The 17,772-nt window shown below is 37.8% G+C and overlaps 1 protein-coding gene across 1 annotated transcript in view; it reads right to left on the reverse strand.

The window, feature by feature from the left end:
• Window positions 1-15,715, reverse strand: part of PTPRR (protein tyrosine phosphatase receptor type R) — a 282,427-nt gene extending 266,712 nt beyond the window's left edge. The window contains exon 1 of the mRNA XM_003808741.5: window positions 15,267-15,715. Coding sequence (XP_003808789.1) covers window positions 15,267-15,324 — 58 coding nt within the window. The 5' untranslated portion in view covers window positions 15,325-15,715. The remainder of the gene's footprint in view (window positions 1-15,266) is intronic.
• Between the last annotated feature and the right edge of the window lie 2,057 nt (window positions 15,716-17,772).

The raw sequence follows: 17,772 nt of genomic DNA on the forward strand, positions 1-17,772 counted from the left end.
GGAGATAAAGTAGAAACAAAATAAGTGGAAAAATCAAGTTTGGGTGTAATAAGAGAGTGACTATGTGTTACCAGGAAGGAAAGATAGGGTTGAGGGATGTGTTTTTGGTTTCTTTTTAAGAAAGTAGAGATTTTGGCACATTTAATCCTCAAGGAGAAGGAGCCAGCTAAAAGGAGTGATCAGACATAAGAGAATGCAGCTGGAATAATTAGTAGACTGAACTCCCCCAGAAGATAGGAGGAGAGAGGACCCAGAGTACAGGCAGAGGAATGAGCCTTGGATTTGAGGAAGGTATTTATTTCATTATAGGTAGAGGGGAGGGAGATTAGGGATGTTAATGGGTTTGGTGTTGGAAGTTGAGAAAATTATCTTTTGATGGTGTCTATATTTTCTGTGTAGAAGGAGATGAAGTCATCTCATAAGAGAGTGAGGACTAGGGAGGAAAGATGAAAGGTTTCAGGAGAATGGAGAGAAATTGAAAGAGTTATTGTAAAGAAAGTTGATATGAAATACATGGTAGGATTTCTTGTCTTCATTGAGAGTTTAGTGACAGTTTTCCCTACCTGTGAGGGATAGAGTGTCTCTTACAGAATGTTTAGTAAGTAGCTTGTCAAAGATACTAATCTACATTTAAAATAAAAGAACTTTTATCATAAAAACAACATTTACATGAAAATAACCAGTGAGATTTGATGGTCATAAAATTGCACAGTTGAAATTGAAATTTCATTCTGGGTATGACCTTGGTAGCCTCCGAAGAGATCTTTAACAAAGGAAAGAGAAATGAATGAAATTACAATGTTTAGTTAGAGTACATTACAATTCATTATTTCAAATTCAGTGTTGGTTATTCCTGAATGCATAAGGTAGAATGGCCTTGTATACACTCTCTCAGAATAAATCCTTGCATTGCAAGTACTTAAGTCAATGTCAATAACTTGTGAAAGAAAGAATAAAACAGTGGTCTCTAAAGAGACTTGAAAAAGTGAACAATCAAAAAAAGGCTTTTACTGTGTAATCATTTTTTGAAAAGACAATCATTGTTTTGTTAGGAATGTTAACACCTTCTTCTCTAGAAAGGAGAGATAAATGGATAGCATCAAGGGCTTCCCTTGAGAATTTATGCATGAGAAATGATTAGGCTCCCATTTATTTGATTTGTTAATGCCTCTCAGGAAAATTAAAAATACATAATTGTAGCAATAAAAGTTCTTTTGGGAAAGGTGCCTATTTAGTATTGAGAAAGGAAAGAAACATGCTCTTTATTAAGAGGAAAGAATTAAGAAATAAAGGAAGGACCTAGATTCTAATTTAAATGACCTCCCAACTTCTCTCTTCTCGTCTGTGTTAGCTCACCCCAATGAGCCTCAGTCTTCTCGTCAGAAAATGTAGGTGGTTTTTGCATATCTACAACTAGATTAGAAATATATTTCAGTAAAAAAGAAGCCACAATTCAGTTAGACAGATTTTGCATGGTCCTGATTTTTTTTCTAAAGAAATAAGTTTTTCCATAAATAGTATAAAAGACACTTTGGGAACTTACAGAAGCAGGGATTTCCAGAAATTCTACTCTGGGATGTAAGGAGGCTAATATTAAATCTATTATTTAGTTGTTCTATCATTCTATTGGTAATAGTAACAAGAGATAACCAGAATACTAATCTCCAGTTAAAAGTGTCAACAGTAATAACACTAAACCCCACTGATAAACATTACAGCCTTCCCAAAATATGACAACCAATGTTAGTTAGGATAACCTCCCAAAATACAACATATGCTATATACAAAGCCAGTTTTACAGAATTCAGTTTCTGTGCCTTAGTTATGTTCCAACAATATATGCATATGTATGTATATATTTGTATGTACACACATTGTTTTGTTTTGTATCCTGACACCAAATAACCAATTTGACAAAAATATTTATCCTTAAACCAGCCATTTTGTTACAAAGTTTTTTTTAAAAAAAATCAGTTTCTATGAGACGACAATAATTAAATTTGCCAAAATTATAAACATGGAGCCAAAAACCACTTGGATAAACTTATCATTAAAAGAACACTTCCAAGGCTGGTCCCAGTGCAGTGGTGTTTATAACTAATTGATCACAAACAGTTGCGGATTTCTTTGTTCCTTCTCCACTCCTACTCCTTCAATTGACTAGCCTTAAAGAAAACTGAAATAAAATTTTAACACGTCCTTCCAGGACTGGTTTTTCTAAGATCCAGTCTACACACTGGCTACTAAGATGTGAAAATATAATTCTACCAGGAAGTGTTGTGCATTCTTTAATATTATTTAAACTCTCCACATATTTGACCAGTGGTGTGTCCAATACATCTATAATAAAAATAAAGAAACCAATAACAAAGTAATTGTTCTGTTTTTATAGTGCTAGCTCCGATCACTTCTATTTAAGAGAAGAACCTGAATCCCATTAGAGTAAGGGATGATTTTAATCACCTTGTAAAGTTTCCTCACATGTTTTTTCACATTTCCCAAAATATTCTATTAGGAAAAGTGGCTCCTCCTTCCACTGTCAGCCCAGCATAAATACTCTGGATATCCCTTACTTCTCCCTGTTTATTCATTGAAAGTTGAGCTGAACAGTGTAAACCTCTATTTGGGAGTTACAGAATTGACAACCGTTTCAGGAAAAATCCATTGTCTGCTATTTGCTGGTGGTAAAATTGCAATGAAAGGGGTTCATGTTTCCTGATTTTTGCCTAGCTTTAAAAGAGTTATTTTTCATTTGATAAATATCTATTACAGAGTGGAATATAATACAATTAAAACGGTACCTTGGGACAATGTGACTAGACATAAGTCATGAAGAAAGAATGAGCATTAAGACCTTGGGCCTCAGACTCTGCTGGAAAAAGTGAAATGTGTGCCAGCTGAGGTATAGCAATCAGATGTCCCCCAGTTTCTGAAGTATTGAGTCAAAGGATACTGGGAGGAGAGGTTGACAGGAGTGAATGCTACTATATGTTAAATGTTATACAGCCATTAAGAGAGGACTATCAAACTACACCCTCTGGGAAAAGGCAGAAAAATGCTCATATGGCTAGAAAGCTAAGACTGCAGAAATCACAGGAGTTCAGTTCTGTTTGCACTCACTGAATAATGAAGTAGTACATTTAGAAACTAATTCTATACGTCGTTCATTGTTATACAAACAGCTAAAATATAATTGTTTTCAAATAAAGATTAGAAACTATCTCCATTGTTTTCATAGCAGAGTTCTCCAGACAACTTAAAAACTGGGCTCCAATTTTAAGACAAAGGAAAAAAAAGTGTCTGTTTTAAGAATAATTCTCATAGCAGATTAGGAATTATATTAAAACATAGCAAAACGGACATTAGAACACATAAATATTAAAATCTCACCATAGTAATGATACTACAGAGACATAAATGCTTATATATTAGGGGAAGAGGAAAGTGGGTGTATTAGTCCATTCTCACGCTGTTAATAAAGACATACCAGAGACTGGGTAACTTATAAAGAAAAAGAGGTGTAATTGACTCACAGTTCCGCGTGGCTGGGAAGGCCTCAGAAAACTTACAATCGGCAGAAGGGGAAGCAAACACAACCTTTTTCACATGGCAGCAGGTGAGAGAATGAGTGCCCAGAGAAGGGGGAAGGGAAGTCCCTTATAAAACCATCAGATCTCGTGAGAACTCACTCACTACCACAAGAACAGGATAGAGGAAGCCGCCCCCTCGATTCAATTATCTCCACCTGGTCCCTCCCACAACAGGTGGGGATTATGAGAACTACAATTCAAGATGAGACTTGGGTGAGGACACAGCCAAACTGTATCAATGGGGAAAGAGGTCTGTAGCTGGCCACTTGAAGAGATCCCTGTCCTGGTCTCCCTTGCCTGTGTTTTGGGATTTGAGGGGCACTTGGTAGACCCTTTCAACACTGCTATTCCATCTTGTTCTTGCTCCTTCATCCACCATTTGAAATTAATGTCACTGGGCTAAGGCTCTGCTTTCTAATGATTCTTTGAAAAATGAAAATTAAGGAACGGCCATATAATTAACAGCTATTCTTATCTGAAGTAGATCAGTGTGGCACATCCTTTCTGAGAAGAGATCTCTCCTGGAATAGGAAGCAGCAACTACCCAGTTTAGCTGAGGGTGGAGAAGAAAGAGAAAACTGGAGATTGAAGCTCAGATTAGAAACATAGCTCCCAAGTGTAAACTTCAAGACATGAAGGGCTGGTGGAGGGAGGACCTGAGGGGCGCTGCCAGCAGTGAGAGCTGATGCTGCAGGGTGAGGTATCGGGTACCAGAGGCACAAGACAGGCCTGGACTGGCAGGAATTGATCCTGCACCCACTGGGAATTCACTGCAGACTCAGCAAAACTTAACCCAAGGGGAGACAGGACACCTGATTCCCTAATTGCATGTGTGAGAACTCTGTTTGATTCATTAAGTTCATACCCTCCCCCACCACACACACATCAAAGATATGTGGACAGGATTTTCAAATTGGAGTATGCAAATTGTGCACAGGCATGAAGAATCACTGTCCAGATCCTCAGCTTTTTTCTAAAATTGATCTGCTTCAGAATGTACCTATAGTCAGGGACACATTTCATGCTGGCACTCCTTTCCAGAACAAAGCTTTTCATCAAACTTTACAAAAAAAAGGTACACCTGTCACTTAATCTGAACTGAATTTCTCCATCAGGGTAGAAAAACTTCTTCGAGTCTCCACTCAAAGGAACAAAACAATAGTATAAGCAAAGCCTCTGTTAATCAGGGCCCCCTTCACATAAACTCATTGTAGGATATCAAACTTTCCCTGTCTAATACATATTTCTCTAAGACTGAAAGTCAGCATTAGAAGTGGAATGTTTTGGCCTTTGTTGGATGTTGTGGATTCATATAGTCTGTAGAGTAGGGTAGCAGAAGTGATGATACCGCATGTCCTACCCAATCCCTGAGACTGACAGATACTTTGTCAGAAGAAAGGTTGCCCGTGGTGGCAGTGCCTCTGGTGGTTAGAGGTTTTTTTTCTCTTATATACTTGTTTTGCAAGCAGCATTTAGTTTCTTCAACATGAACTTGCTAGTTATGAGCATTTAAAAATTTATAAGGCGAAGGTTTTACTAGTATTTTAAAAATTGGGACATGCTTATTTGATCTTCATAGCATATACTCTTCACAAACGAAGGTTTTAGAGTGATTTTTTTTAATAGGTCAATAGTCAATGTGCACCATTTTTCTTTTTATATTTTCTTTTCATTGGTCTTATATTGCAGCTATAGGAAATACAGGACCAATGAAAGTTTTCACATGTTAATACACCTCCTACAACTACTAGTACTGAATATAGAATATATTCAGTGTTCCAGGTTCCATGCTGCAGGGTCTTATACATTAGCTTTTTAAATGGGAGAAGATGGGATTAGAACTCAGGTAGTCAAATCCTAGAGCCCAAATGTTTTTCTGTTTGTTTGTTTTTATTGTACTACATGAGTTAAGGCATATTTTTATTGTTTCTGAAGTATAAGCATGCCATTTCAAAACATTTTTCAATCCTAAAAGGTAAGGCAAGTATCTTACAAAAGCATCTTGGGTAGAGTTTAGCACATCAAAGGGATTTAGGAAATACTCATTTGTTATCTCCTTCCTGTCTTAAAAGGAAATCTATTTGTCTTTTCCATATGAAATTCAATGCTTGTCTTGAGAGGAAGACTTTTTATTATATTTCTGTAGCTTCAGTTAATGCTCAGATTTAGGAGTTACAAATAACATGATAAAATTTATAATTTAAGCCCTCTAAATATCAGGCATTCCCAGTTTGAGGAAATAAAACAATCAAAAGTAACCAATGAATGCCTGATGGGAAATCCTGATGCTCTAGAGGTACAGAGGTTCCCAGCAATGCCAAGAGACATGCCCAAATGCCCAAGGGGACCAGGCTTGTGAGGACTCATGAGAATTGCCCTAGTGAGCTTCTTAAATGTCATGAAATTTTCAGAGGCACTGAAACAGCTGCCAGATGTGTCTCTGGATTTGCATAGAGAAGTGAAGCATCAAGAAAAAGTTTCTATAACTGAATTCTGAGTTTTCTTGTGAACTATGGGTCTCCAAGGGAGTCAAACTGAAGCCATAAATAATAGGTCACCTGAGGTAAAATCAGCAGCGAGAAAAGTCCTGGAAAAGCAGGGTCAGCTGAGTAGCCTGGGTTTTAGGGGAGTGGTGAGTAGTTCAATGAATAGGTTGTGGCTGCATGTGACCTTTTCCATTATGTTCTTCCCATACCCATGTCCCTCCTTCTATCCCTTTACATTCAAACACCCCTGTCTTGGCTGGTGTCTGCAGAACCACAGGCAGCCTTCCACATGGACCTACAGCTCAATGGTCTAGAAATTCCATGGGCTACAAATGGTAAATAGGATAGTATCTGTTGGTCAGTAGAGAAAAAGGATGGCCAGAGGAGTAGACAACAGATGGGAAGCCTATAGACCTATGAGCAGCATCCCTGGTCCATGCTTGAGCTTTTCACCCTTTGTGGGTCCCTAGAGGGATTAATTAGGAAGATGTATCCTAGGACAAGTCTAGACTGCCTGCTAAGCAAGGCAGTGCAGTAGGAACTAGACACTTCAGATCTATGATGTTTATGTAAATGTTACACATTTTCAGTCACAATCAGGCATATCCAAGAGAAATTTGTATTTCACATTCATTTAAGTAGAACTTGCTGAAGACATGATGCTAGGATTCATGTTTAGATGAAACTTTTAGAAAAGGCATTGGGAGAGATATCTGCAGGGAGGTAGATATTTTCGAGCTTCATAGTCCACTACAAACCTGCACATATGGTCAGGCTCCTGCCTATAGCATACAGATGAAAACTATCAAGAAAAGGCTCAACTGAAAAAAAAAAACACTCAGAATCCAGAATGTATCTAGGTGTGTATGCTTACCCAGTATTGGCATAAACATGAAAAGAATAAGAAATTCCTCCAAGGTACAATTAACCATTTATCATCTCCTTAGTCTAATCACATAATGCCTAACACTTCTATGACACTCTCTAAGACTGCAAGTTTGGATATATTATCCCACTTAACTCTCAACTACTATGGAATTCTGCTAAAAAGTTATCTAGAAACATGACATTTCCCCTTGTTTAAATTTTCTCCTTTCTTCTGTTTAAGCTACTTTATTTTCTTCAGGGAGAATTTAAAAAATACCACCTTGAGTCAAGAAGACAAAGAAACTAAATTGCTTATGATTGAAAGCCATACATTTACATTAACGGATTGATGGTCTTTCAACCTAACTAACTCACTATGATATTATGTTTGATCATTTTTCCCAGATAAGTGAAAGTCACCCAGTGGTGAACTGATTCTGTGCACTTATTGCTTCCTTTTCTCTCCAGTATGCCTCAGGAATTGGATCATTAGTACAGTGAAATAGCTGTAGAGTCTTGCTCTGTACATATTGCTGTACAGTCCAGTGAATCACTGTGAGATGCTTTTACTCTGTGCTCATTAAATGCTCCTTTCCAAAGAATCAGTAGTTTAGGACTGCCTGAGGCCAGTCTTCTCATTTAAGTCAGAAAATGGACATTGCTTTAGATCTAAAAAAAGGAAATAAAAAATAAAATAGAAATAGGAAAAAATAATTCATGTCCCCAATGAACTTGGCATTTGCTAAGTTCTAGACTGCTGCATAATATAAACAATAGTTTTGCTTTGTTGTTGGTCCATGTGGCTGCAATTTTAATGGACATCAACATCTTAATATATTAAAATCAAATGAGATTTGATTATGAGGAAAGTTTATGCAGTCATTATGAATAAAAATGATTTAAGTGGAAAGTGCTAACGTTTACAACATAAATTTGCTAATTGTCTTTTTGTGGCAAATATCATTACTATGGTAGGCACTTATAGTTACATTATATGGTACATAAGCATTAGGAAATTTGATCTTAAAATAATATTTTAGCATTACATCTTTATTTTTCGAAACTACTAACATCCTTTATGTTGGGAAACATCAATGCTACTCTAAGTGTGTCAGCATTTGTAAATGCCTTGAAGATGAAAAATGCACTCATGGGCCAAGTAGAATCTTTCAAATCCCCTTTTCAAGGAAAAAATGGCTTTCACTAGCTTTTGAATTTGACTCACAGAACAACTTTTAAGATTTAACAATAAACTTGCCATAAAATATAACATCTGTGTTATCTCTAATACTAATGGCAATAAATGGGCTTTTGATTTGTGATCTGATCATCTCACATAAAGCGATTTTTAAATAATTCAAAAAATAGTCTCCATTCTTCAGGTGTAAGAATGTCTTTTATGAGAAAAAATATGTGGGATCCAAAAACTTTATGGTTCTATAAAGACTGTATACACATAAAATGAGAGAAAAAATGTATACAACCACTCAAATATTCAGACATTTTGTGTGATGATTTGGTTTTTAATTCAGAGAGAAAAGGAGGGTTGAATAATTTTTGGTCTTGATTTATTGAAGCCACTATCTCACACTCCCACCTGATTTTGAATGTGTAAATGTCTTGTATTTGCTATAGGTAGATAATAACCAATCAGTAATCAGGGTTAGGAGTTCCGGGTCCATTCTGTAGTGGACAACTATCATGCTATGTTGTTTATCTAACTCTTTGAGCTCTTTAAAGTAAAAAAAAAAATCTCATTCTATTCTTAAGTAGTACTGGAAAATCATGCAAGAATGTCTATCCATCTAGAAAGAGTTCAGCACACAAGTACACTACAAATAGCATCATGCCCATGGGACACAAACTTATCTTATGGAGTGTATTTACATAGAAAATTTTCTGTCCCATCTCCATTTCCTTGTTGTCAATAAGTGTAAATTGCACTAAGGTAGCAGTAGTAAAGTCAATTATCTTCTTTATGGTCATGAAGATGAGATATAATCTCTTGGTCAATGTAAATTAATTTATCACAATTCATTTTAACAAATATATTTAATATATGTATTCATTCATTGAACACTTACTGATGCCATATTAGGTAACAAGCATAGTTCTAGGGAATAAGTATATAGAAATAAAGCTGCAATTGTGTTATTGTTCTCAAAAAACTTCAGTATACAGGTTAAGTACATTGACAGGGGAATATACAGGATTGAAAAGGGAAATTAGGAGAGCTACTTGAATGAGGTGGGTCATCCAAAAAAAAGAAGATTCTCAAAGTGGGCTATGCCTGATCAACATTTGAAGTTGGAGAAAGAGTCATCTAAAAAAAGGAGCAGAGTATTGGTATTTAAGAGAAATAGAACAGTATATGAAATGATTCAAGACATGGCAAACCAAAGGAAATTTTGTCTTAGTGTGATATTAGTGTGCAAAGGACGGCATGATGAGAAGACCTCATCGCAAAAGACTGCCTTGCTAATGAGTTTGGAGTTTATTCTAAAAGAAAAGGAGATAGCTGTATTAAAGAATTTTTTGGAGAAAGAATGTGATCAGGTATGCTTTTACGAGTTTCACCTCCGACATTATTATAAAGAATAAATTTGATAGGAGGTCATCACAAGATATTATGTGAGAAATAAGGATCTGTCTCAAGGCAGTGACATGATCATGGAGAGTGGAGAACATCTTATGAGAAGAGTTCGAAACCTTTAAGATGAAAGTAGCAAAGGGATGATCTAGGATCAATTATTTGTTTCAGACCTGGGTCATTGTGAAGAATCCTGGTGTTATTCACAATGTTAGGGAATATTTATCAGAGAAATTGTGTTGAGAAGTGTTGAGTAAAAATAGTTGTATATAAGATTATTGTGGGGCCAGGTACTGTGGCTCACACCTGTAATCCCAGCACTCTCTGAGGTTGAGGCAGGAGGACTGCTTGAGCCCAGGAGGTCGAGGCTGCAGGGAGCCATGATTGCACCACTGCACTCAAGCTTGGGCGACAGAGTGAGGCCCTGTCTCTAACAACAACAACAGCAACAACAACAACAACAAAAACAAAAAGATTACTATGGAATATACAATGACTTCTAGGTAATTTTAAATATAGAACCAGAGTTCAGGGGAGATAACTGAGATGGAAATGTGGATTTTGGAATCTTTGACGTGCAAGTCTGAGTATAATTATCCAGGGAGATTGTATACAGAGAAAAATAACAAAAAATCAATGACAAGCTGTAGAGAGCACTAACCATTAAATAATACACAGCATAAGACCTAAAAGTACAAATTGAGAAATGGCTGGAGAGATAAGAGGGAAGCTAGGAAGTAATGACTGTGGAAGTCAAGCGAGGAAAAATTTTAAAATTCAGAAAGGGGTCAAAATAGATAAGTACTATAGAAATGCATTGATAACAAGAACATACATTACAATAACCTCTTTAATTATGTTCAACCATAGGATGATAGGATGAGGACTGAAGCTGATAGAGAAGTAGGTGAGAAATAAAGAAGAAAAGGCTGAATTGCATAATGCATCCCAGAATTTTTACAAGGTGTTAGGTAGGATGTGATTTTCAATGGAATATGTGAGGTGCTATTCTATTGGAGGTGCTAGAAATATGTCATCTCCAATATACATATTCCTGTGTCTCTTAAGTACCAAAGAAGCAAATCAGTTTTTCCTAGTGTATTAGAGTCTCTGTTTGTAAATCAGCTGATCCCTGTAGCCATTCCTGCATGTACAAGGCATTTCACTGAGAAGTGAAAATGTAGCCAATCAGCAAAGCATTTGGGCTGCACAATATCTGGCAATCAGTTTGAAAGACTTTTTTCACTGAGTTGATTAGTAGTTCTGGTCTAACACAAACCCATCCTTTATTGCCCTTCAGTTCACAATGACAGCAAAATCTGTTAGAGATAGTGTGTTTTGGGGGCATGTGAGGCAACATGAGTTTTGGACAAATGAGCTCTGTTTAAGTCCATTCCGGAAGTGGCTAAGTGGACTATGTGTGTTTTTTGTGGGTGTTAAGAAGATATTAAATGCAAAAAGAAGAGACCAGAAATATCACTGTATTACATTATTTATTTAACTTATTTATTTAATCTTTAGAAAGATTTTATGTCAGGAACTGCCCCCAGGTACTAGGTAGCCCAAGACCTCTAATACATGCAATAATAAACAAAACAGGCAAAAATATGTGCCCTAAATGGGCTTACATTTTAATACAGAGAGGGGAAACTACAATAAAAAAAGTAAAATATATTGTATGTTAGGTGGTGAAGACCTCTGGGGAAAGAAAAGTTAAGCAGGGAAAGGGTGCTAGAATTTTTATCTGGGTGATGGGGGGAAGGGAAAATGAAATATGAAATAGAATAACCCCATTAACAAGGTAATATTTAATTAAAGTCCTAAAATTATTGTGGGATTAAGCTGTGGAGACACCTGGAGAAAGAAAAAAGCAAAACAGTATGAAAGGGTGAGTGCCTGGCATCTTCTAGAAACAGAAGGATAAATATGGTGGAGAGAGGTAAAAAAAGAAGAAAGTAGTGAGAGATAATATCATAGAAATAATGTGGAGAGAGACTGTAGACCATTGTAAGGTCTATATTGAGTGATTTTCAATAGGAAAAACAAATTCTGGAGTTCTAAGGAACATCTTAAAATCTTAAAATATATCATTTACCTGTTAGTCTATCGTTTCTTTTGAGGGTGGTACTTCTGCAAATCACCTCCCAGATCTTCTTGGTACTATCATAGAATACCTTTCTTCTTAGAGACTAAGGAAATTGACTATGCACTTCTCTGAGAGTGAAGAGATAGTTTCAGGAGATACATTGAAGGCAGTCTTTGTGCCATTCAAAAAGGCTGATAGCAAGAACAACACAGAAATTTGAAAGAACCTTTTCCAGAACTCAAAGAGAAAGCAATGGATTGAAATCAGTTTCTGTATTTTGTTAGCAAAACATTCCCTAGGAAAAAGAAAGCTTTCACATGAGAATTTTTAATATATCTCAAAAATGTACTCTTTTGCAACTAAAATACAACCCTATAAATAATATCTCCTCAAATGGAATATGCTTCTTTGGACAAAGGAAGAGGAGAAATGCTGAAGAAAATAAGCTCTGTGGATCTTCCACATAATATTTTTTTACCATTCGTATTATTGTGGTGGCTTTTAATTGCCTCCTTGAATATTCCTGAAGTGGTATTTTCAACTGGAGTTTATATATTAAACTGGTTCACGAAAGAGTAAAGAATAAGGACAGTTAGGTAAAAAGTATTTTGCACCACTAACTTAATCAATGGTGGCCTCACCTATTGTAGAACCAGTGTATAATTTTATATAGTATGCAACCACGGGTCTGGAAACCTGGGCTTTTATCCCGACTATGCTATTAACTACCACTTTAATACTCTAGATCTTCATTTTCTCACCTGTAAAATAAGCAGTTGGATGGACAATAACCACAACTTCCTTGTTAGGTGATCTATAAAAATCGGCTGCCATGGGTAGAGTAGTGTCCAGCTTCTCTAACAAGAACCATGCTTAGTAATCCTTTAGTGTTAATTTACCCAGAGATGCCACTTACACAGCATGGTACCCACTCCTCATTTTTCTCCCACAGCTATTATAGACCACAGTACTTCTCCCTAGCCAGAATGCGAGTCATAATCTTCTTTTTCCCCCCGATGGTGTCTTAGGCAACCATAAGCAAAATAATGGGAGATGGCACTCAAGTTGCAAGCAGTTTGCTACTTATCATTACAGGCATGGTTATATTGAAGGCAACAGTTCCTAATATAGCTAAAAAGAACACTTACATCCCGTTAGCACATTCCTCCCATCTCTAAAGCATTATAAGGTGTCATCAGTTCCACCAGCATAAAGCAGTTGCTGATACCCCGGGCGTAACCAAAATGGATCAATTAGCTTTACAGTTAAAGAGGCCTGAATGTATAGAATTCATTTCCCTTCTTTATGAAGTCGGCCTCTGTTCTGAGAGAAAAGTCTTCCATAAAAGTAACAAACTCACACCTTCAACAAGTAGAGATTAATATCTTGATTTCTTGATCTTTGTCATCCCATCCACTTATTTTCTTAATCTCCAAATGTATAGAAGCTTAGACCAAGGAGCTGTGTTTGTTTTAGTTCTGATGAAAAGCCCTAACAATGTTATTAGATAACTGTGATAAATTTTAATCTGATGACAGCTTGTGACCCACAAATTGCTGTTTAAAATTAAAATGCATTTAAAATGAAATTGGCAAGAGAACTATAATATTAAACTTACAATCTGCTGTGATAAAACACCAATGTATTTTACTATATTAAATATGAATACAATGAATAGTATCTTGCAATTGAAATATAAAAATGTCCTTAAATGCATTTTCTTATTAAATTAAAATTGGTTGATTAATCTTACTTTTTATCTTTGTTTTGCAAATTAAAAAGTTGAAGTAGAGATGGATTGGATTGGCTTTGGTAATATACCCTTTGGCAGAACTCCAGGTAAAATCTAGGGCTACAGGCTTCTAGGTTTCTCATCTGATGAACAAAAGTCCTCATTTTTCTCATCCCGAATATTCATCTACAGTAAATCAAGACATGTTTTTCACATGCTTCAGTTTATTTATAACTTTTAAGATATAATTACTCAAGATGTATCAAATGTGATCTTTAAACTTTTTTATATGTTAGTTTTGAAAAAATGACTACACTGATATTGTTGGCAGACCAGCTAAATCATTGCTACCTTAGTAAGAATTGAGATTTTTCTGTAATGAATGTTTGTATCAGTCTATTATTAAGCAATACTATAAATAAAACTCAACCCAATGTGTATGTTTTCATCCCACATTTCAGCATTGAAGAATTGTATGTGGTAATGAAATAATTCACTACAGCTGTTTGCAAATAATTTAATAATCAAGTCATAGCTATTTTCTGCTTCTCAAAGTGTACCAAAGAACTATTGAAAACTCCACAATATAACATCATAATTATAACAATTAACATGTGTATTTAATAATAGCTTTAATAATCCTATGCATTATTTGCTCAAAAGATTCATGATACATTTAAATAATAGCGTTAGCTGGAATAAGAAAGTACCATATTTCACTCCTACTATTGTACACAGAGAATAAAATTCACCCACTCTTTTAAAAAAGATACTGCAAGGATTGTAATTTCAGAGCAATTATTTTTACTCATTACCCCTAGAACATAGTATACACTCAGCAAATGTTGCTTGAAGGAATGAATGGATATGTGTGATTGGATGAGAAGCACACTCAGGGAAAATGCCTAGTCTCTGGTTGTTACAGGACTACTGCATGGACAACTGCTGTCACAGTAGGGTTTCTAAAATCTCCCTGCCATATTTTATTTTGGTTCATGTGTGTGTGACAATGATAAGGAATTCAGCCTAGCAAGTCTCTCTGCATTAAATAGAGGTGCTATGTATGCAAAAAGCAGGGACACCACATATAATATCTCTCAGGTACTTCCCAAGGTTTGCTTCCTCACGAGACTTGATATTGATTCTGGTGCCTCAAATCTATTTATATTTGGGAGCAGTCTCACTGTTACTCTTGGTTACACCTTATCAAATCTGTCCGAGGGACAGTGCCTAACCCAGGGTTGTCAGCTTTGGAACTGTAATTGTTTTTTTTTTTTTTTTTTTTTTTAACGTGCCAGCGGACGCTAGCCATGGTGCTGAAAGAGACAAGAGGATTCTATTTGAAACCTTTTCTTCCTCTTATTGGTTTAGAAAATTCGAGTGACAAGAGCAGGGGCCAAAGGAGCCTGGTGCAGCATCACTAATGTGAACCATGTATTTCGATCTTTTGGGCGGAGATGTGGTCCATCAGGTTACAGCCAATGCCTTCCTATGAGCGCTCGCTAGACCAAGAGACCTTATGAATGTAGTAGCCGCTGCAGTAGAAAAGGTTACATCTAGCAGGATGTCTTATCCCTCTCCTGAAAAATTGACAGTTAAGTGCATAGCCTAGAAACGAGAGCAGGGAATCTAGACGGAGGGGAGGCGAAGGGGGGAGCAAACCTGTATTCATATTGAAAATGTTCACTATTTTCGTATAAGGTAAAGAAAAATCAAGAGCTAATTTTAGGTTAAGTTTTTGGCCTCAGTTTTCCAACAGGTGCACGACTCCCTCACCCTTTCCCTGTCAGGTACTGTCCTGTTTTACCTTTTTAGAAAGGCTTTCTTCGCAAGGCAAGCTTTTCCTAGAGTCCTTAAGCATGTGCAGTTTCCCATCTCATGCACAGCTCCAGCTCTAAGCCTGGCAACCCCTTACCTGCAGCGTGAAGATTAAGGAGCAGGCACAGCGCAGGGAAGCAGACTGCTCTCCGCATAGTGTTTGCATTGAGAGGTGGAGGAGAAACTCCACCACGACCCCACTTCAGGTAAAGTGCTATCAGAAAGAGCCACCGCCAAGGGTCTTCTAGTCTCCGGGATTCAGGTCCTCGGCTGGGGTTTGCAGAGCAGTCAGTCTGTGGCGCCGACAGAAACCAGCACCAGCTTCAACCTCCCTAAGAGAAGGAGAGAGGAAGAGCAGTAGGAGGTTGCGGGTAAGGGGAACAGAAGCGCTCAGAGGCGGCAAATGCCTGGCCTTCTGGACGCCCAGAAGCCAAGGCGGAGACGGCAGGGTGGACTCCGCGCCAGCCCAGCAGCCCAGCAGCAGCGCCGCGGCTACTGAGCATGCCCAGCGCCGGCCCTCACGAGGCAAGGGAATTTCAAAGTGAAATTCCGCTTCTCCGGGTCTTAGCGGCGGCTTGGAGCAGAGTAGGCTCCATCGCTGGGGTGGTGGTTGGGGGTGGGGGTGGGGAAGGGGGAAGTGCGGGGGAGGCACTTGCTGTGGTTACTAGGGACCCAGCGTCCATCACAAATCCGAAGGTGGGGTGTAGCTGAGTGAGAGTAGATGGGGGCACGACCACAGGAGTCAGAGGAGGGAGCTGATGACATTGTCAACCATGCCACCCACCCTACTCTTTCCCCAAATCTTGATTTACACGTGGACCAAGCTCACTGCTGGGAATTGGCATTTGCAGATTGACCAGCTTCCCAGGACTCGCCTACAGGAATAGAGGTGTCTTCCACTGCTGAGCATTCTGGCTGCTTGGGGGAAGCGTTCCCAAGGCAGCTTGCTTGGTGTAAGCAGTAACCATGTATCTTGGGGGTGCCTTCGTCCTTCCTACAGCTTCCCCCCTCTTTGCTTCTCTTTCCACTCTTTCCGGCTCAATGACTGTATTTAAACTTTCTTCTGACTCAAGTCCCCACAGTGACAGAAAGAAGTGAGAAGATACTTTTAGACTAGTAGAATATATCCATGTAATTGAAGCAAAAGAAGGCACCTTTTTGTTTCGTGGAGGTAATTAACTTTAGTTTCCCTTTTACTCTTTAAGGTGAAAGATAATGGATCACGTCAGTGCCTGGACTCATCCGGCCCAGCTCTGTGTCTCTAGGGAGGCTACCACAGTCTGCCATTAGATGGTTTTTTATCCCTCCATCTAAGTCTTTGGAGTGTGGAAAGCCTTATTAGTCATGGCTAATTGCTGCTAGTCAAGTCAAGAAGTCCCTCAGCTAGACTTCTCTCTTTTAACTATCCCAGGGCCTCTGCCCTTTCTGCCTCTGTGTCTTCATGGACACTGTTGCCTCTTTCCCATTTTCCTCCACTTGCACCACCACCACACTAGTTTTCGAAGGTGTAATGTTGGTCTCACTTTTCCAGAAAGCCCTAACTCTAACTAACTCTAGATTACAGTGATCTTTCTCTTCCACAACACTTGTTTAGCCGTGCCTCATATTATTCTTTCAGACAGTTCATTTATCTGTGGTTTGTTTTACAGCACATTGAAGTCTCCATAAGAACTGCTGAGTTTTGTATTCCATTAACTTGAATAAAGTTGTCCTAGCCAAATAATTGGGGCTAACAAGTGCCCATTGAGTTGAGCTGCACATCTCATTCAGTGCTTTCTTTCTCCATCCTCTGTGAATTGAGACAACTAATGGGAAATAGGCTATCCACCAGAGCTTAAATTAGGTGGGACCTTATAAGATCAGAGAGCCCAGGCGGTACCATTTATTTCTTTTATGATTTTATGTCATCTTCAGCTCTGAGAGACAAGGCCAGGAAGCACTCCAACAAGTGGGAGAAGGGGACAATGAGATGTATTTTTAATATCTTGACAGGCCTTCTCTGCTGAAAATAGAGACATATGGAGCCCCTCTCTAGCAATGTGCTCCACCCCCTACTCCCCCATGCGTGTGGCACACTCCATTTCTGTGGCACTATCATTTCATCCCAAACCACTCTAAGCGGCAACCTCTTCTCCTATTCCTGATTCACTGTCCTCCAGTTTGCTTTTCCCGTATCACTTTCTAACAAACCAAAATAATTACTTATAAAATCTATTGTTTAGTATCTATTTCCCTACTCCCCCCTGCAAAACAGAATTTGAGCTCCAATGTTGAAGAACTTTGATGACTTTTTTGATATGTCCCAACTCCCTAGAGCAATGCCTCATGCAAAATAGATACTCAAAAATGAATAAATGAAAATGATAGTTGACAAAGTTCAATACTGACAGTTAACTCTTTGAAATTCTTACTGAATCAACCTTTGAGATAATTTATTTAGCATTCTGTAAAGCTTAGAAGAATAACTCTTCTCATCTAACATCTGTTACTAGAAATGCTGCAGGGCTGGAGGTTAGGGAAAAATAATTGTATCCCACTTACAATAGGTCTATTTTTCTTATTTTCTTGTTTCCTAAAATAACTAATTATCAAACTTACATAGA

Source organism: Pan paniscus, chromosome 10 (genome assembly GCF_029289425.2).
Source record: "Pan paniscus chromosome 10, NHGRI_mPanPan1-v2.0_pri, whole genome shotgun sequence".
Lineage (NCBI taxonomy): Eukaryota > Metazoa > Chordata > Mammalia > Primates > Hominidae > Pan > Pan paniscus.